The 21,375-nt window shown below is 40.2% G+C and overlaps 2 protein-coding genes across 4 annotated transcripts in view; one reads left to right on the forward strand and one right to left on the reverse strand.

Moving 5' to 3' along the window:
- The window catches only part of LOC143848058 (F-box protein At3g58530-like), a 90,862-nt gene that overhangs the window by 49,148 nt on the left and 20,339 nt on the right, over window positions 1-21,375 (reverse strand). The window lies entirely within an intron of this gene.
- Window positions 6,582-20,745, forward strand: LOC143848029 (uncharacterized). 3 transcript variants are annotated; one of them, XM_077356812.1, is made up of 13 exons: window positions 6,582-6,804; window positions 8,112-8,335; window positions 14,690-14,759; window positions 15,924-16,120; window positions 16,250-16,325; window positions 16,486-16,569; window positions 16,660-16,739; window positions 16,899-17,025; window positions 17,200-17,259; window positions 17,375-17,425; window positions 17,541-17,699; window positions 18,319-18,451; window positions 20,179-20,745. In XM_077356812.1, the coding sequence occupies exons 2-13, from the start codon at window positions 8,166-8,168 to the stop codon at window positions 20,349-20,351; spliced, it is 1,380 nt and encodes a 459-aa protein (XP_077212927.1). In that variant the 5' UTR covers window positions 6,582-6,804; window positions 8,112-8,165; the 3' UTR covers window positions 20,352-20,745. The 3 variants fall into 3 exon arrangements, with proteins under 3 accessions (XP_077212927.1, XP_077212919.1, XP_077212934.1); XM_077356804.1 differs by having other exon boundaries at window positions 6,583-6,809; XM_077356819.1 differs by lacking the exon at window positions 8,112-8,335 and having other exon boundaries at window positions 6,585-6,809.

A 21,375-nucleotide genomic window follows, 5' to 3' on the forward strand; every position in this document is an offset into this window, starting at 1 on the left:
TTAGCTCTTATTCTAAGTGTTTGCAGACTTAGAGAACAGCAGTGGAGCACTCCGGCGCGTCCAATTTGGTGTGGAGACCAGTTCCGACCACATGGACCCGCCCTAGTGAAGACCTCCTCAAAGACCTGCCCGGCCTAGGCGTCTACATCCGAAGCCAGCCAGGATATGGCGCAACCGCTAAACGCCAAAACATCTATCCGGCCTAGCCGTATACAGCCTTAGCCGGACAGGATGCGGCGCAAGCACCAGGCGCCAAAAAGACTCTAAGTGTTTACAGACTTAGCTCTTATCCTAAGTGTTTGCAGACTTAGAGAACAGCAGTGGAGCACTCCGGCGCGTCCAATTTGGTGTGGAGACCAGTTCCGACCACATGGACCCGCCCTAGTGAAGACCTCCTCAAAGACCTGCCCGGCCTAGGCGTCTACATCCGAAGCCGGCCAGGATATGGCACAACCGCTAAACGCCAAAACATCTGTCCGGCCTAGCCGTCTACAGCCTTAGCCGGACAGGATGCGGCGCAAGCGCCAGGCGCCAAAAACACCCTAAGTGTTTGCAGACTTAGCTCTTATTCTAAGTGTTTGCACACTCGGAGACAGAAGAGGATCAGTCCGGCTAATGACATCCGGTTAACCACTCCGGCTCGGCAGAAAAATGAGGAAGAAGCACAGACAACTTACGCACAAAAAACAAGATAGCTGTACAGACAGTTAGACAAAATTGAATTTGTATTCGTATTACAAAAGTGCTCTTTTTTGCCGAGCTGGCTTACAAAGGTTGAGCCTCTAGGGCCATTACAGAAAATTTACAAAAATAAGAACTGGAGGCGTGCCCGGCCACTCAGGCCTCCCCGCCGGCCGCCTCGTCAGCGACCGCCTCTGCAGTAAGGGCTGCATCCTGGCCGGCCTCGGCGGTTGGAGGGGTGACCTCGGAAGCTAGAGCGACTTCCTGTTCTGCCTCGTTGGGTTGGGAGGAGCCCACTTCACCCTCTTCCTCCTCGTCCTCTTCATCCTTTGGAGGTGCGTACGGGACGTCCAGTCCGTCCAGAGAGATGTCGGGGTAAGCCTTCTTAACCTGCTCAGAGCAGAGGAGGAATCCCGCCTTATAAGCTTGGAGGCCCGGGTTGAAGAACTGTGTGTCCTTCCTCTCTTCGGCCTCCCGTACTGCCACTTTTACGGCCGCCTCGATAGCCGCCTTTTCCCTCTGGTCGGCTCTCTCCCTCGCAGTTAGGAGATCCTGGACGGCTTGGTTCTTGACCCTTTGCACCTCGTCCTTGAGGCTGTTGCACTCGGCCTCTTTGACCTGGACGATTTCACTAAGTCCGTCCTTGTCCCTCTGGAGCTCGCCCTTCTCAGACTGCATCTGTGTGAGCGTCTCAGAGAAGAGATAACTCTTCTTTGCCATATCTCTGGAATATACTTGGAGCTGATAGAGGGCGGCGGCGATCGCCTCTGCGCAGGTCTCCGGCGCCTCTTTCTCGACTTCTCGTCGGTCATTCGGGAGGACGCCCTGGAACATCAATTCTGTGGACACCCGGCTATCCCCCAGGCCGGTGTCCGTTTTCTGCACGGCCCAGTTCGGACGAAAAACATTATCCGCTCTCGCCGCCGTGGCGGCGGGCATACCCAGAACTGGCCCGCCGTGCCGGGGCTCTACCGCCCGTGCAGACCCTGAGCTCTGCCCGGTGAGGCTTGGCCGGCTCGGCTTTACTGCGAGCTTGTGAGTCGCCCGGCTACTTTTGAGGGGATTAGCCAGTGCGACCATCGCCGGGGTCGACTCCGGCACCTTCCTTTTCTTGCCCTTAGGTTGGGGCTGATCATGCGTTGGGGACGATTGGGAGCCCTGCCTTATTCTGTCCATCATGGACATCTGCTTCACCATTTCTGGACGAGAAAACAGAACAGAGTTAGAATTATACAAAGAAAGGAAATGAAAGGAACGGTTCAAAACATAATAGCTGGCCTAAGAATATTTACGTACGTGCCGGCGTCGCACGGCTGACACCGAGCTCCACCAGGGCGGCCTCCTCGGAGAATTCCGAGCAGTTTGTTTGGCCGCGCTTCAGCTCTTCTTTGATCAGAACAAAGGTCATGTAGTCGTAGCCTTTGAGGACCGGCTTTCGACTAAGACTCTTGGTGTCCGGCGTTCTCCATTCCAACGAGAACGGCCAGTGGGAGCTCTGCTCGGTGTCCCAAGCATAGAAAAACCTGTTCTTCCATGTGTGAATGGAAGTAGGTATGCCAGTGATCATTTTCACCTCGGGCCGTTGGCTGATGTAGATCCAACCGCCGTCTTTATGCCTCTTCAGATGTGCACACATTCTGAAGACGGGCAGGGTAGGATTCCTACGGACCCGAACTGCCAAGAGGTGCAGGAAGCCGACCAGCGTCCTCTAAGAGTTCGGCACGACCTGTGTGACCGCCAGCCCGTAATAATTCAGTACCTCAACAAAAAATGGATGCAGGGGAAGTCTGAGCCCGGCCCGTAAGGCTTCTTCGTATAGGCATAGATCTGCACTATCGTTGCTGGCCCGGTCCCCTTCAACGGCCGCCCTCAAAAGGTACCGGTCAGGAATACAGTATTTCCCCCGGATGGCCTGCAGTTTGCTCGGGCCTAGATGATTCACCTCGTACAGAGCCCCAACGTTGTACTGCGGGTTGGCCTCCATCCGTGCCTCTGCTATTACCTCTACGGGTGCGCGCGGCAAGCGAGGAACTTCAATATGTTCTTCGTCGTCGCTGGTATCTACCCGGTGCGGTCCGTCCCCACGGACCGGGATTGTGTCTAAGTCCACAATCTCTTCCTCTCCGCTCTCCTCGTCTACTACAATTATCACCTCCTCGTCCTCAACACCAGCCTCTACAGGAGAGGCCGGCCCCGTCTTCTCCGACGCCCCGGACCCACTACTACTACTGGTCGAACCGGACTCCTTTGAGCCGGAGTCCGACTCGGAACTAGTGCTAGACATAAAAAAGCAACAAAAAGAAAAGCTAAAAGAAATTACCGAACTGAGGTGCTGACTGAAGATCTCCGGGCTCACTGATCCGAGGCGGGCAGAAAATCGACTAGCCGAGCAGCAGAGAAGGAGAGGAGAATGTGAAAAGTGAAAAATGAAGAGTAAAAACTCTGGTATATATAGGCTTGCAAGAGCGGGAAAAATCCCGCCCTTTTCCCACCAGCCGGAGTGCGCCACGTCACCTACTGCATTAAATGCGCCGCTCGCATTAAATGTGCCGCTCCGCATTAAATGCAAGGTACAAGTTCCAAAGCACTAAGTGATGACGCCCAGAAGACAACATATCTGCCCGCCCTGGCCGTCCAACGCCTTAGCCGGAGCCGTACAGGATATGGCGCAATCACAACGCGACAAAATACCTGCCCGGCTTTGCCGCCCAGAAGGCTTAGCCGGACAGGATATGACGCGTTCGCTGGAAGACAACATATCTGCCCGGCCTGGCCGTCCAACGCCTTAGCCGGAGCCGTACAGGATATGGCGCAATCACAACGCGACAAAATACCTGCCCGGCTTTGCCGCCCAGAAGGCTTAGCCGGACAGGATATGGCGCGTTCGCTGGAAGACAACATATCTGTCCGGCCTGGCCGTCCAACGCCGAAGCCGGAGCCGTGCAGGATATGGCGCAATCACAACACGACAAAACAACAGCCCGACTTTGCCGCCCAGAAGGCTTAGCCAGACCGGCTATGATGCGTCCGCTAGGCGGCAAAGAGGCTGTCCGGCCCAGCCCCCCGTCCAGGAGATCTGCCCGGTAACGACGCCCAGAGAGTTTCACCGGGCAGACTTCTGGTTCGAATTTTGATCAGACCAGATTGCACAGGGGCTCCTGCCCGGCCGTGCTCCTTCAGGTCAAAACACAAGACCGGACCAGGCCGCCCAGAGGCCCCTGGCCACTGCAGCTCTTCTGGCCGCCAGATGAGGCCGGCCTCAGATGCCCAGAGGCCTCAAGGCCGGCCAGATGCTGTTTTAACCCTCTTCTTGCTTCCCCTGGCCGCTGTCGCGACTCGGAGAACCAGGGGGCAACTGATGGGGTCCAGACTCAGCACTGATGGGATCCGGACTCAGCACTGATGGGTCCGAACTCAGCATCCAATTGGCTGCTGGCACGTGGCCCTCACAAGGACCGTTGGAAGGCCAACACCTGACCCTACTAGGTGTGACACCTGGACCAATCGGGGACTTCCACTTGCCCTCCTTAGGTATGAGACCTGGCCCATACAGAGGCCACCACCTGTCCTATACAGGTGGCTCAGAATCACTATAAATAGCCTTCACTTGTGCTAAGGTGAGGGATCTGAAAATCAAAACTCTAAGCTTTTGCTCTGACATTGCTCTGCACTCCTGCTCATACTGACTTGAGTGTCGAAGCGCCCGTCCGGAGTACCACTCCGGGTTGGTCCTCTGACCCTTTTCTTTCTTGTCTGTGCCCTTGTGCAGCACAGGACTCCACCAGCCCTTCAGCCGTGACTTGTTAGCTCAGCCCATCCAGCCCTACCATAACCTGTTACCAATTTTAGACCTAACAGAAATAAATGGGGAAACCAAACAGCTGAAGCACATATGGGTTTCCTACACTATAGGGTGAGATGAAGAGTCACAGTGAATTCAATATATAAGGAATGTGGGAACTGTGATGCACTGCTACCGTAAAAAGGTAGTGATGCCGATTTCTCTGGATGATCTAAACCATTCATTTTATGGTCTCCACCATAGATAGGTTGAGCTTCAAAAATATTCTTCAAAGTTCAAAAGGTCGATATGGAAACCTCCATAAATCGGAGGGTTAGGATCATTCAATGGAGAAGATTTCTGTTTTGAGGACCACAAAATGAATTGATTAGATCATCTAAAGAGGTAGGGTCCCACTGTACTTTTAGGCTGCCACCATATAAAAACTCTAGAACTAGTAAGATGGGCTTCTCTTGAAGAGCCCGTAGGCCGAAAATCTAACACTGATCAGTCTATATGGCGATCATAACTACGGGTGATGATCCAAAGGCTTACATTCATCAATATTGGTCAAATAAGTAGGACGTCAATGGTGAGCGGTGGACCCTACCGCTTGAACAGTTTGATGGGTCCCGCCAGATTATCTTCAGGGTCCCTTTGGATGCACCAAAAAGTGGGCCAAGTAAAAGTCCACACTTTCCATTTCCTAACTTGATTTCATTATTTGGTTGCGTTGGAAAAGCTCGAACGACCTTCAACAAAAGGGTGCCTGTACCCGAAACCGACACAGGTGGGTAGGTAGAGAGTACCTAGGGGCGCGAGACAACTCTCTCTAGGGTACTCGGCAAAATAGCCCCATAACTTCGGAAGAAGGGGTGCCTCCTCACAAAGGGGGTCGCAGTGACCAGGCCCGGGTGAGAAATATATCGAAGAGTTGGAGCCGGGCTAGCTGAAAATCTGAGTTTATCGGAAGATTGGTCTAAAATTCCCAAAAAATTAGCTTTTTATGATTATATCGGTAATAACCCGGTGAAGGGGGGGATTATTCAGAGCAGGCTCAATGGACAATGGGGATGGAATAGCTATTAGATGGCTAGGACAGCTGCCTAACGCAACCACACATTAGGCAACTGTCGGCTGTAAATTTTCCAAATACAAAACGTTTTGCAGTGTTTGACTTTCCTCTGTAACCAAAAAGTAAAGGAATCCATATTCCTTCTTTCCTTCTATTTCTATCGTCCAGAGACCCCGGAAAGCAATATATTCTCTCCCTATTCTTCCCATGGTCAGCCCTATAGTGTATTTATTAGGGGTACAAAACCCGACCCGACCGGACCCAAAAATAACATGGGTCGGGTTTAGAGATCATGGGTCTTGGATAGGGTCGGATTTTAAATTTGAAAACCCGACTCACAATCTTGCATGGGGCTGGGTTAAAGAGAAAAAAACCCAAAATCCAAAAATCCGACCCAACTAATGTGGGTGTATTGTGACTTTCTTAAATATCTCTTGAATAACAAAGAAAATTAGTTTCCAATATATTGATACAATTTGTTTCATTGAGGTGATCATGCTTATGTGAAAATACAATGTCCTTATTAAATGGGAACTGATATCCCACCTCTAACGGTTTTTGTGAGAATGGTTCACTCCTCGAGGTTAATTTGGGGGAAATATCATTTCACTATTAAATTTATACACTTGATGACATAAATTTAGACATTTTTGGTGTGAAGATTTGTTTTTTTTTTTTTCTACAATCTTTAAAGTTAGTCACTATCCTACGCTAAAAAATGAAAATTTGACCTGATCCAACCTAAGAAACTATCTTGGGTAGGATCGGGTTTACGAATCTCAGGTTTTCTTGTAAAAAATTAGACCCGACCCGAGATAATTGTCGGGTAGAGTAGGGTTTTTTAAAACCCGACCTGCCCGACCCAATTTTGCACCCCTTTACTATTTATGAATTATGATTACTCTTTTTACACTTAAGGGGGTGCCTGAGGAAGACAAAGGGGAACAATACATCATTTCCCTAGATTTCTCGTTTCAAGCAACCTCCTCCTCCAGTTTCAACTTTCAAGTTCCAACCACTAACCACGCAAGACAAAACTAACTTTAAAACGAGAAGACTGGTAGCTCTTTTTTTCTTTCACGCCTCTCGGTATAGGCAATGTCATGCAAGCACCACGCTGCCGTTATTTGCGCAACCCTTCGTCTTCTTTGTCTTACCTTTGACTGAAGGAACGTTCTTCTCTTTCTATCTCTCCATTTGAACTCCCCCCATTTTCTCCCTCAAGGAATCAACTCTATGCTTTGGAGTCAGAACCTTGCTGCTTATAGTTAAGTATGTGATCTCTGCTCTCTTATGGGTTGTTTTTTTAAACTTATTTGAGAGATTCCTATCATATTTTCTGAAAGTGGCTGTTTTTTTTCCCCCATTTTTATGTATCCTTGTTTGTTTTATATTGATTTTCTGCACTTTCTGCTATCTACCCATTTGAAGACAAAGGAAAAGATGCATGGGTTTTCTTCTATTGGGTGCAAAAATTTACTTAAACCTTTTGTCTAATTGGGTAAGATGATATTATGAGTACACATTGGATGGCTAAAATTGGCAGCAGCAAATCTCTTCATTTGCTGCTAAGATTGTAAATACCATTGGAAACTTCAATAACGTATGTGTTATTAGGATGCCATATAAATTAGTTTATGAATAAGATAGCAAGTCACCTGTTGGTTGAATTCTATATGCGTCGAAACTATAGCTGAAAAATAGGTGAAATGCCCATTTATGAAATTGCAATGAAGTAACTAATGTTATAAAGCATAGTTTTACTAAATTGCTCACATTAACCAAAATTGCAGTCCAGATTATTCCAAAACACTATGAATCGAGAGATATAAGACTAGCATATGACTGGACCAAACAGAGTGACTATTGTTGCATAGCATAGTTCTACTAAATTGCTCACAAGAACCAAAATTGCAGTCCAAATGATTTCAACCTCCTTTTCTAAGGATTCTTCATACCCCTTGTAGGCTTGTAGTGTGACTAGCCAAATCACTTCTTTACATCCTACTTAAGATCACTACAATATGTTTTTTCAAAATTATTGTTTGTTTGTATCAGAATATCTTGCCAAATCTTCTCTGATTTGTAACAACTAACAACTCATCTTTGCCACAAATTGTGTTTCATCTTTTTTATTTCTGCTTTTGTTAGAATATGTGGGATCTCATAGTCAGATTGTGTTGAATTCACACCATTGGATCACTGTGGTGCTAGATTAGGCAAGTGGGTTGAATGGAGTTGTCTAGCTAGAATAGGTAGCTAGCATAAATTAGCAATTAGATGAAGGAAAGAGAGGTTGTCTCTGTCCTATAAGATTAAAATGGAGATCATGTATTGAATGGGATAAGAATTGATTTTAAAGCACTCATTGCTATATTGATGCAACACATAGACTAGGCTTCTAGGGATTTGAAAGAAATAGTATTGTCACTTTCTAAAGGATTTTTTTTTTTAGCACCATGGTGATCCAATGGTGTGGATTCAACACAATCTGACTATGCGATCCCACATATTCTAACAGCTTTCGAGTGGGTAAGTTCAGTTTTTTTATTATTCTCAATTACTTTTCTGCAGGGGCTTCTGTGGTTAGGATACTTTGAACATCGCATTTTATAACCATCTTTGATTATGACTGATGAGACTGAAGATGAATCGTCAAATGAAAACCCATGCACTAAGCCTCTCGGAAGGTGTTCAGTATTTTACTATGCTATAGGGCACATGCTCAATGACATTACATCTGCTTGTTGGTTTACTTATCTCTTAGTGTTCCTGACGGAGATTGGATTGACTTCAAGGTACATTCCTTTTAAGTTTCTGTTCTTCTATATTTAATTTAAAAGCAATGAAGCTACTAAGATAGAGATGCAAAAGAATTTTACTATACGAAACCTGACTAATGGGTGCATGGAGGAATCATTGACAGTTTTTCTCGATTCATCTCAAAATTAGTGAGCTCATCGGTGTCGAGTAAGTTTTTCTGCTCTGAACTAGATCTGATTGATCTCCGAATCATTGTGATCATCAGAGGTAAATAGGTTAACGGTTGCCTAGCTGAAAAAGACCCAACAAACATGTTCTTGACAAGCCTATTATGTGATCGTAATCCTCCCTGTACAGAGGATTCGACCAAGAATCATTTCTGTTGGTAACTGAAGTAGGAACAATTCTTTTATCTCAGCAAGCAAAGGTTTGGGAGTTTAGGCATTCAGGGGATTTGGTTTTGGAATAGGCATGTAAAGATTTGTGTTTTGTATTTTGCATGAGGGGAATTATCCAATTCACCCATTATCAGCGACATCAACATCGTTGGATAAGTTAGCTGAGAATTATTCCTGTTGGTACCTAAATCTGGTACTATTCTTTAATTCTGGGAGGTAAAGAGTTAAAAGTTTAGTTGTTTAGGGACATAGTTTTTGGATTAGGCATGTGATGATTATACATTTTGCAGCATGCATTATGCTTGAGGAGAATCCACAGTTTGGGATTTGAATTTATGGAATCTGCACAGGAAAAGATTTTGATGTTTGGGAAGTGGAACAAGAGGAGTTGAATGAGATTTGGAAGGATGAACGTATTCACTGAGAGAAAAGAAAATTGTGCCCTTCTATGAGGAGCTCTACTCTTCAGATTTCGGGCCCCTTGCCCCACCTTCCAATATTGATATTAGTCGGTTGGATGAGACTGCTAGTTTCAAGCCTAATGCCCTTTCAGCGAGGAGGAACTTAGGGTGGCTCTCTTTTCCTTAAAAGGAGACAAAGTCCGAGTCCATATGGTCTATGTCCGCCATTTTTCCACAAGTGTTGGGAGTCTATTATTGGTGATCTTGCGACTTTCTTCAACGGCTTCTTTGAGGGTCTTTAGTTAACTGGGCTACACTCATATCTGTTATCCCTAAGGAAATGTAGCAGATAGACTCACTGATTTCCATCCCCTTGGTCTAGTGGGGAGTGTATAAGATTATGGCAAAGGTTTTGGTTGACAGATTGAGGAAGGTTTTGAGAGGTCTGATTTCGAACATTCAAAGTGTGTTCTGTAAAAAACCTGAAGATCTCTAGTCCCCAAAAACAAAATCAAACTCAATGTGCAGCTAACAAAAAGATTAGATGCAGGAAACACAAACACACAAAGCAAGAAACACAAAAATTGTGGGGTTCGATAGTGTGCCTACGTCCACAGGAGAAGAGAGTTTCACTATTTCAATATTAGGGTGGCATCTGGTAAAGTCTAAAATCTAAAGACAGTGCTTATATGCTACATATTAATTTCTCCAAGTCCATCCAGATGAGGATCTAGTTGAGCGAGGTGAAAAAAGGAAGTTTTTTCCAAAGCCTTGGGGGTGTAGAATTGGTTCCATCCCAAATTCCTATCTGGGAATCCTGTTATGTATTGTTCGGCCCTCCAGAAACCTTTGGGATTCAATTATTAAATGAGTTGAAAGGAGACTTTCTCTCTGGGAGAAGAGTTAGTTATCTCTGAAAGGATGGATTACTCTAATGAAGGTGGTGTTAGCTAATATCCTTCTCTACTATGTCTTTGTTTTGCTGCCCCATTTCCATTATCAATTGATTAGACCATCTTCAAAGAATTTTTTTGTGGAATAATACAGAAGATAGCATAAAGCTTCATTTGGTCAGTTGTGATGGCGCGTGAAAAACCATGGAAGCAGGATTCTTCCCTGGGAGCCTTCGATTCCCGCTTTCGATTCCCGCTCTGGCAACCTTGAGTAGGATTTTTTCCTGGGAGCCTTCGATTCCCGCTTTCGATTCCCGTTTTGATTCCCGCTTTCGATTCCCGCTCTGGCAACCTTGTGAAAAACTATCTTAAAGCTTGGAGATTCATTACCTCGTAAAAATGAATCACTGGAACAAGGGCTTGGAGGTTCATCGTCTGTCCAGGCTCCAAGAGAATGAACTTTTAGATCAAAACCTGCTCTGATAGAATGAAAGTTCTACAATTTTTTATGTAGAGCATTCAATCAGTATATAAAGACTTAACAATTTTAAGGATTTGGGGTAAATGACCTAAATCGTTGTGAATGAAGGAATGACAAATAGATTACAGAATCATAAGGTATTCTAAAATAAAAGTTGACTTATTTATGAAATAAAATTTGACTTAATTTTTGGAAAATATTATGCAAAAATAAAATACCACAGAGAATTTATAATAATAGAACTGCAGAAGAATCGTTAAACTAATAAACTAGAGAAAAATCAGAATATTCATTCAATATATCTTTCTGAAACTCATATTCCATTTATCATTGGTACATACTCCTGAATAGAGAACTCAGATACAAAAACAACTTATAATATATCCCCAATGCACTTATAATTAGTTAAAGTATAAAAGATTAAATAACGTCTTCTCCAACAGCTTAAGCTTTTGGAGTAATTAGTTGTTTAACACGAAATCATAGCAACGGTTCTAGGTTCAAAACTCCTTGATATTAAAAATCCACATCTAATGGCCAACCCAAAAGAGGGGCCACATGTGCCACGTGTAAGCCAACCCTAAAAAGAGGGGCCACATGTGAGGGGGAGTGTTAAAGTATAAAAGATTAAATAATTGGTTGTTTCACATAATCTATTATCAATCCTTGCTAAAATCAAATTTGAAGTGAATTCCAAAAACAGTCTTAACTTCTTAAATCAACCCCTACTTAAACTCCCCCTATGACGCATCTAAAAGTTTTCCAAAAACCTTGATGAATCGCTGCAATAAAAAAATGGAATGGTATCTCAAAATTCTGAGCAAATGAACCGGTGTGGGTTCGTCAGTTCATGTCAGCATGAAATCATTCTGATGCTGTAGGCCGGTTAAGGCTTTAATTTCCTTCTCTTTTCTTCTGTAGAATTTCATGGGTGCTGGCATATTTGGTGTAATAGTTGGTGGGACCTGTAGGCCGACAGAAATTGCATCAAATACTCTATTGATGATATCATTATATCATATAACAATGAATTCCCTTAACTTTTTAGGCATAAATGCTGCACCCTTATGATCACATTCAGATATATGCTGTAACTGTAAGTAGGAAATTGTAACGACCCGATTTCCATGACCGGATCGCTACAAGCGAACACCTGCCAAAATACCCATAGTATTTTTTTCTTAAAACCATATATGAAAATTAAATAACCATCGCTCTTATTCCATTTCCAAATGTCTCCTTACAATAACTTTAACTTAAAACCAATTACTCAATTAAGTAAAGTTTCGAACTAGCCAATTTAAAATAAATTCAAAGGGGTTGACGAAGGGTATCGTCTTCTATAATTATTTGCTCCCATCATCCTACGCTCCTAGACATCCTCGTGCGCAAATGCACCCTCATTAGAATTCTCTAGTCCTGGGGAGAAAATAAGGTCAGCAGAATGATAGAAACTGAACCAGTATAAGAATTCAATTTAAAATAACATATCAAGATCCATATTATAGATAAGACAATTGAAATTTTACAAAAGAATGTTTTGCCAAAATCTTCTGCAACTGAATAGTAAAATCATTTCGGATTATCAAATGTACTAATAACTGAAAGATAATAATTCAATAACATTTGGAACAATTATAAATTTACCACATTTTTATCATAACAATTTCATTTAAACCCAGGGCACTCCAGCTCCCACTAGCTTGTTGCCCTTGCCAACACGGTCGATTCCGCGGGGACTTATTACGATAGATCATACCGCCTAGGGACTCTTGGTCTCCGTAGGATTCCAACATCAACCAGGAGTTGCGCGGTTCTCCCAAGTTGTATACCTTTTATTACGGGGAAACTCAAGGTTTCCCATCACCCTTTCCCATTTCCTCTTTGGATATTTCTTATATTTCCAAACTGCTTCATGTGTTTGACAAATACAATTAAACGGATAAATCTTTATTAGAAATCAGATTCCATTTCCAATATATAATACAAGAGACAAAATTTCATTTATCATAGAATAGTTTCGAAAACATAAAGATTTAGATACTTCACCATTCTTGTTGTATAATTTGAAAGCCATACGAGCAAAGTTTAGATATCACCTGCCTTAATCTTATAATCGCAGTAGGACGAGATGGCTCCTGTAGGCAAATCAATAAGTGAAATAGGTCAACTTATTTTGGTCTAGGTCCTTTTTAATCATTTTCATATTTTCTTTATCGGGAGGAGCCCCTGGCTTTGGGGTCAGCAGGGTACCTGCAATGATACAACTGCTGCCCTGTCTAAGGTACAAATACCACACAGGCAGCACTATAGTTGTCCAGGTTTAGGTATTAAAAACAGCAAGTATATATCACGCAGGCAGCACTATAGCTGTCCTGGTTTTGGTATTAAAACAGCAAGAGATTTAAATATCACACAGGCAGCACTTGTCCTGGTTTTAGGTATTAAAAATAGCAAGTATATATCACACAGGCAGCACTATAGCTGTCCTGGTTTTGGTATTAAAACAGCAAGAGATTTAAATATCACACAGGCAGCACTTGTCCTGGTTTTAGGTATTAAAAACAGCAAGTATATATCACGCAGGCAGCACTATAGCTGTCCTGGTTTTGGTATTTAAAACAGCAAGAGATTTAAATATCACACAGGCAGCACTTGTCCTGGTTTTAGGTATTAAAAACAGCAAGTATATATCACGCAGGCAGCACTATAGCTGTCCTGGTTTTGGTATTAAAACAGCAAGAGATTTAAATATAAATATGTACACTATACTTACTTGTGATGCTACAGAGCTTGAAGATGACTAGGGTTTTTCCCTTCCCCTTTTCTCTTCTCCCTTCTTCCTCCTTTTTTTTTTGTTTTAAAGTGACCCTCTCTCTCTATTCCCACGTTTTTGTGCAAGAATGGGAGGAGTGCATCACTCTTCTTATACTATTTTACTTTCCTTAATTTAAGATTGGAAATTATGGTGTGGTGAGAGGTTATGGTAAGTTGCCATCAATCAATTCCTTTAATTTCCCATGACTACCATATAGGTAATATATAAAAGAGAGGGAAAAGAGTTATGGTAGTTGCTCACAATCAAATCCCTTGATTTGGGATTTGATTGCTCATATTCCCAAAAATTTCTAGATTTTATCCTTTAAGAAATCTCCTAAAAATTTGAGATTTGAATTTTACATAAGAGAGTCAATCATACCAAAAGAAGGAGTTCAAGATTCCTTTTCAAGTGGAAATCAAATCTCTAAAAAGAAAAGGAAACTTCCCCCTCCCCAATATTCTTAACTTATCTTTCATACACTCATTGATACTTACCTTATATATATATATATATATATATATATATATATATTTAGTAGTTTTGAAAATGCTATTTCTAATTAAAGTATAGTATACTATAATGGATTTTTGAAAGGATTTGTAGGTGGACCCACACATATATATATATGCACGTTTTTCCATACAAGGAAAAACGTGGGTTTCTTCCCTCCACTTTAAAATTCAAAAAAATTTCCACCTTTTAAGTGCTATTTTCCACGGAAATTATTTTCTTCTTTTAATTAGAGAATTTAGATCTAACCTTCACTAGCCATAGATTCTAAGATCTACGGATCTAGGCAAATCGAAGGAAAAAGAGTGATTAAATTTTACGATCAAGGGTTGATCAACGATGGATCGTTGATCCCCACCCTTGAAATTTAGATCCATCGATCCAAAGCCTAAATCTTAGGGTTATTAAAGAAAAGTTAATCACAGTCATTACAGAAATTTTCTTGTGAACACTATCTAGATGAGATCCAGGTAATAACCTAAAGTATCTAAGAAGTCCCGGGCTTAAATGTTTCTATTGGTTTCAAAATTTAGACATCACTATTAAGTTTAAATTTTCTTTTGAAAATTCATATAAATTATAGATTGCTTTTCATGGGTATTTGAGTTCAATTCTGTGAATTTATATTAGTGAACTTCGTTAGATTTCTGTTTCCAGACCAGGAATTGTTATGTGTCTGCTGAAATCTGTTGTTTTCTATGGCTGGGAAGGATCACATGTCTCCATTCCATTGCTTTTGGTTTACAAACATTTGATTAGTACCATTAAAAAAAAATACATTTTTGATTAATTGTCTCTTAGAATTTCTATCCAGATTTTTAGCATGAGTGTAGTAGTGTTACCTTTCTTCCCAATATAATTGTCGTGGTTATTATCATTACACAGGGATGCAGCTACTATCATGCTTTCGGGTCAGGTTGCTGATGGATTTGCAACCATATTTTCTGGGGAGCTGGTAAACTTGGAACCTTATTTAGGGCCTGTTTGTTTTAGATTATGACAACCGATTGTGGAGTCTCCAACAGATTATTGGAGTCAAATTTAGTGCAATTTTCGGTCCAATAATCAGTTGGTGACTCCACAATCGGTTGCCATAATCTAAAAGAAACAGGGCCTTAATTTTCTGTTTCTTCTATTTGAGTATTTTATCTGTTGCTATCACAAGTTGGGCTTGGTTAAAGTTCAGCTGGGCTGGTCTGAAAGCCAAAGTAAGCAAACCATTTTGAGTCCGTGTTTGGGATGACTTTACACTTACTCAGGTTGGGCTTGGTCCTACTTCTCAAAACCCATTTTAAAATTGGCTTTTACTTGGGGTGTAACTTGTTACGACTCAAGAAACCCAACCACATCATATAAAATGTTGAATATGTTCAATTTAACGTTTTGTTGTATACAAGTATATAATAATAATATATGTATTAGTGTCTAAATAAGTTATACTCTCTCTCTCTTAATACATATTGCATCCTTGCAAGTTGCAACATATTGCAATTTGACACCTTTGTCATTGTCATGACTCATGATTTTCTCTTGATTTCGATCTTAATAGGTAATAGGTTCACAACCAACTTGGCTTGGGAAAGGGCATAACAGACACAAGAAAGTGAAAAACTATCTGTTGCAGGAATATAAACATACAAGGAATAGAATGCTAAACTCATAAAATTCTCTGAGTTTTACATCAAACATGGATTCGTTGTAGAGTCTATATACTTGATTAACTGAGAGATCCGTACCTTTTTTATATGCTATATCCTAAAATATGCGTCCCATGGTTGAAGAAAATCCATGGAAAGATTAAAATGCTTTAGTAAGCGCAAACTGACAAAGCAATATGTTTGGGGAAAATACTATTATTTTTTACATTTTTCCTACTGGCATAATCTGTCAATCACAAGAGTTGTGCTAAATGCAAAATGGTTACAACGTGAGGGGCTGAACGTTAATCACGGGTTCAGTCACCACTTTAACGCACCAAAAAAATGGCAATGTGGATCCTTATCTGAACAAAGTATTTATTTCATTTTTTATTTTGTGAAATCTGTGACACATTTAAACTGAAAAATTCTAATTAAATATAATTCTTTATTATCTGCATCTGAAAATATTCATTTCACAGATAGACAGGTTTGGGCATTTCAAAATGTGGCATGCTGGAGGATCAATTCTGGTTGCTATTTCCTTTTCTTCTGTTTTTGGTGGTTGCCTGCCTTGTAAAATATTTGGTAACAATTCTTTGGCCCTGCAAACAATTGGCTACAGCACATTTGCTGCAATTTTCAATGTGGGTTGGGCTGCCACCCAAGTTTCACACATGTAATATTCGTTTCCACTTTAAAATTTCCACTTAGTTCGTGCTTATCAAATAAGTGGTTGTTGTATTCTATAATATTTATTCACATACAAATCATTTATTTACCCCGGGCCAATTGTTTCCTGTTGAAGGTCAATGGTTAATTGTATCACATTGAATCCAACCAGCAGAGTTGTGCTTGCAAGCTGTCGTAATGCTTTTACAATGGTCAGCTGCTCTCTTAATCCTTTTTTTTTACCTCAAGCCGCCACCTTAAATTTTATTAAATTTTAATTTTTTTATGCTGAACATGCATTTTCTGTTTCCTTATTTAGATCATAATCAAGGTGATGATGTCTTTACCTTTTCAATGTAACTGTTATTGAAGGTGGCCAATCTCACCCTATATGCAGTTGCTTTAGGTGTCTTCAGTGTTTACAGTGCCAAAACCCCTGTCGACACTGAAAGGCAGGTATGCATATTTAGAGATGTTAAATACAAAGTTCATGTTTTGTTGGTCTTTTCTTTTGGTTTAACTCTTTCATTCTTTTAAATTGATCAGTACCGCTGGATCGCATATTGTTCAATTTTTATCGGGTGCTGTTTTGTGGGAATATTTCTTATCGGAACCAAAGAACCAAGGTGCGATAGAGATTCCTGATGTGCCTTTATGTTCGAATTTTTCATGGCATCATTTAAGATAATTACTCCATATGTAACTTCTCTTGTGATACCCGTACTACTTGCTTAAAACAATCAAACTTAGACTTCACATATGTCTGTGAATTTGTGATTATGTAGATTGAAGCTACAAATTCAGTGCAAAATTCCTGAAAGGATATCTTGGGCCTATTGGTTTAAAAAGGTTCTGTATTATCAAGTTGCACTTGTTTATATGCTCACCCGACTGACAACAAACATTTCACAGGTTAGCATCCTTTTGTGTTTATTTGAGAATAATGAACTTGGGGTTCTATTTTGAAAATGAAATGGAACATTATAGAATAAGTAAAAGGTGTATCTATGTCAGTTAATAGTGGTGAATTATTTCACATGTTTTTAGTCTATAGTTTATTAACATTGTCGCTACTCTGTTCCACAGTCATTTCTTGCATTCTATATCATTAATGATCTGCAAATGCATCAATCTTCTAAGGCTTTGGTAAATGTTCAGACCTTATCAAACTCACATTCCATTTACTTCATATCTATTTTAATTTCTTTTGTAATTGGAGAATCTTGGGACACTGATATTACCTCCTAACTTAACTGTGCAGGTACCTGCTGTTATTTTCATTTGCAGCTTTGTGGTCTCTGTCCTTCTACAGGTTTCAGTTTTCTATTGTAATTCTATAGTTGAATAAATATATGTGTATTTTACATGTATGTGGTTCGTTTATTTTATTTTATTTTTGAATTTTAAATCATTTACTCATATGTTAGGAGATCAAATGGACCGGCAAACGTCTCAAGGCCTTCTTTACTGTTGGAGCCACTTTGTGGATATTTTCTGGTGCAGGCATCCTCCTTCTTCCTAGCAATATGCACAATTTCATCTATATTCTTGCAGTAATCATCGGTGTTGCCAATGCCTTAATGATTGTAAGCCAAATCTAGTCCAGAATTTCATTTATATCATTTCAGGCATCAAATTGATCCTTTTATGGTATCTAAATAAATACCTTAGTAACTGATACAACATTTCTTCACAGAAGGCTAATTGATCTAGAAATATATTGGATGTGTTCTATTATTTGATATACACCATTTACATGTATTTCTATATTTTTTATTTAATTTTTATTCTTGACCCTTTTATTGTAAGTTTACCCTCTTTTTCCTATTCTTTTGGTAATTGTATATTCAGTGATTAAGCCCTATTTTTCTTTCAGTAAGTCGTAATATTTTTTAATATTTATCTCTCAAGTTAAGTGGCATTGGAGCAAGGCTGCTATACATAGCTGTTATTTCGTCGACTCCTTGTTCCATCCTTCTTGTATCACATGAAATCTATCTGAACGCCAATTTGGATGTTCTTGTGGGCTACTTCTCCCACATAAAGTTATTAAAGTTAACTGGATATGATAATTACATGTTGATATTATTAGTATATCCCAAAATTCCATTGGTGATATTGTTATTTTGAGCATGAAACCATTTAGTTTTCAACACCAAAATAATTCTTTAGTGGCTACCATCTGATGATTCTGTTGCCTAACAGGTCACAGGAGTTAGCATGGAAAGTTTTTTAGTTGGTGAAGATCTCAATGGTTGTGCATTTGTTTATGGATCGCTGAGTTTCTTGGACAAAATATCTTGTGGCATTGCATTATTTGTTCTTGAATCCTATCAAGGTGAGTATTTTATTCTTAGAATTTTTTTTTCTTTTAAGACTTCTAAAATATTTGAAAGTCCTCTTTATCATGGCAATCTTCTCTATAATACTCAATATGATTCTTGGAAATGTATTTCTCTCTTAGTTGCATGAATGGATTAATGCCACATCAAGTTTATCCAGTGTTTAGCATGCATGGATGATAAAATACAAAATAAAAGCATTATTTTAGGTATGTTTGGCAACCATGAATTTTTTTCCTGATTTTTTTTCTTGAAAATTAATCTATCCTAGGATTGGTAACCCTTTTTTAGGTAAAAATTATTTCAGGTGAAACTTTTAATGTTTTTACTTTAAATGTTACAAGTAATTTTTACCTAAAAGGGCATTAACAAACCTTGGAAAATGTTTTCTGAATAGTTTCACAAGTTCAACAGTGTTGTGATATACCACAATTGCAAGTTGATTTGCCTTTTGCACTGCCAAGAAAGGTTTCAAACATCAGCTTTAGTATGGACTTGGTCTCCGCAGAATTTATGGAAGTTTATGATGAAAGTCCATGGAAATACTGTAAAATCATAATAAGTTTATGGAAGTTTATGGAAATGATGGAAATTTAATATGAAATCTCAGGAAATGCTAAAATAACACAAATACACAGCTAGAAATCATCACCTAAGCAGCACAATTGTCAATAATGGTGTGATAGGGAATTGCTAGCGTCCATCTCAAAAGGCATTTCGCGGCTGGTCTGTCTCACGTCAGACCAGCCACCTCGTGAATGGAGACAACGTGCGACAGACAAGCCGCGAAAAGCCTTTTGGGATGCACCCTAGCAAATCTCTTGTCAATAATGGTGTGATAAGATCAAATACCTATTAACATGTGTGATAAGATTCATTCTAAATAGAGATATTTTGCATGTTTAAAGTTGATGACCAAGTCATTTCTTTTACTTTTGAACTTATGAGTGAAATGGCATCAATACTTTGTCGATATAAATGGAGTTTTTTGGTTATGTGGATGCACCTGCAAAGAATCAATCTTCGATTGACTTCGGTCCCCATGGAACTCGGTAGATGTCAGCCAAAATCAACACATGTTGGTGAATATAAATGAAGTTCATATTCTAAATTGTTATATTGTTTTTAATTTTTTTTTCAATTGGAACTGTTCAGATGTAGACTAGATGTCCAGAGGTTGAATTTAACATGAGCTAGCTCATATATAGATCAAAAAAGATCGGATCAGTTGAATGTGTGCTATGTGTTGAAAGTGACATAATGGAACAAATGAACCATCAATTGACCACTACTCATGCAACTCTTTCAAATAAATAAAAAACAACGTTCAAATTTGCAGTTTCATGCAGATGATTTAAGGTGTTTCATCTTTACATTTTTTAATTCAAATCGAGTCTCTTATCCAATTCCTAACATGACAGTTGCATAGCCAGTTGAGAATAACCAGTGATGGAATATGTCATAACATGTCTCTGTTTTACTTTAGGGTGATGATTTTTTCACCCCCGCCTCTCGGTAGGATAATGCGCCCCCCTTTTAACGTGATTTGACGTCAAAAAGTGTTAAAGACTGCCCACAATTCACGTTAAAAGGGAGCGCATTATCCTACAGGGGGCGAAAAAATCGTCTCCCTCTACTTTATTCTAATATTGGCAGATTTCTGTTAATGTTGAACTGATAATGCGTGTGACTAAGAACACTTTCATATCTCATTCTTACACAGATTCTTCTCCAAATCCCAAAGACTGCCATGGTACTGTCTCGTGTCTATCTATTAGTAGATATGGCTTGGGTCTCGTTCCTGCGACATGTGCCTTCCTAGGGGTGGCGGTTACATACTCCATGGACCTAAACTCATCCAATTCAATACGTTTACTCGAGCCCTTGCTGGTGTAATGTTTGAATATGGCTCTCTTTGCTTCATGACAACTTGAAGCTGACGTTGAGAGTATACGGTTTCTTTTGCTTCAAGACAACTTGAAGCTGATGAGAGTTCCCATTGGTACACAGGGATGTAGATGAGTATTTATAGAATTGCAAAGCAAAGTTGAAATGGAGTTACAAAGAAGTTTACTGGGAATTTATTGGCAACATGTTGTAAAACTAATATTGCGTGATTGAAACCATGAGCATATGATTAAAGAAACTAAGCACAAGAAGAGATCAGGCATAAATACCTCTGTTCACTTTTATCCTTTGACAAGATGATTTATCAATCCTCTCGATCTTGGGATGATTCCAATTGTCTACAAAATAAAGAATGGTCTGTGGTGGTCTTCTATTCTCTCCACTTCCCTATGTGTTTTTCAATGGAAAGATATAACAACCTTATGTGTGAGAGGCCGTAGGGAGTAATCCCGCATTTATAATAATTCAAAAGGAGTCCACCCATTACAGACTTATTTATAATAACTCAAATAAGCCCACTAACCTTATTGGGCTTACAACAGGCCCACGCATATTACTAACCCGTTATTGTATCCCTTCCAACATGAACACACTTGGCTAAGGTGATTGCTCTTCACTATAATCAAACATTTTCTACAATCTGGTTTTATAAAAGCCAAAACATGTGCTACACAAGTCCATAAAAGTCTTACACATTCTATATCTCTAATCGATTTATCGGCAATGATACCTACCCCCTTTTCCCAATGTTTCCACCCCTTTTTGTTTGTCGTATCCTCAAAACAACTTTATTTTCAGGAAAAGACAAACAAACTAGGGTGGAAATGCAGTCTTTTTTAGGAAAAGACAAATGAAAGGGGTGGAAATATCACTGCCCGTGAAAAGGTGATATTAAGTTAATTAATAATAAAAAAGAAATAAATATGGTGTATGACAGTATCGAAAAATTAATAAAAATAGTAGTAAATGAATAAGAGCCGATGTCATTCAACAGTATTTTTTGGGGAATGAT

This window comes from Tasmannia lanceolata, unplaced genomic scaffold (genome assembly GCF_043159265.1).
Source record: "Tasmannia lanceolata isolate RefF3 unplaced genomic scaffold, GAP_Taslan_0.1 ptg000003l, whole genome shotgun sequence".
In the NCBI taxonomy this organism is placed as follows: Eukaryota; Viridiplantae; Streptophyta; class Magnoliopsida; order Canellales; family Winteraceae; genus Tasmannia; species Tasmannia lanceolata.

Excerpts from the sequence above, each read along its gene's own strand:
- LOC143848029 (XM_077356812.1), top strand. The coding sequence starts at position 8,166 with ATGACTGATGAGACTGAAGATGAATCGTCAAATGAAAACCCATGCACT. Across the intron at positions 14,760-15,923 it reads CCATATTTTCTGGGGAGCTG|ATAGACAGGTTTGGGCATTT; the intron begins GTAAACTTGGAA and ends TTCATTTCACAG. Across the intron at positions 16,326-16,485 it reads GTCGTAATGCTTTTACAATG|GTGGCCAATCTCACCCTATA; the intron begins GTCAGCTGCTCT and ends CTGTTATTGAAG.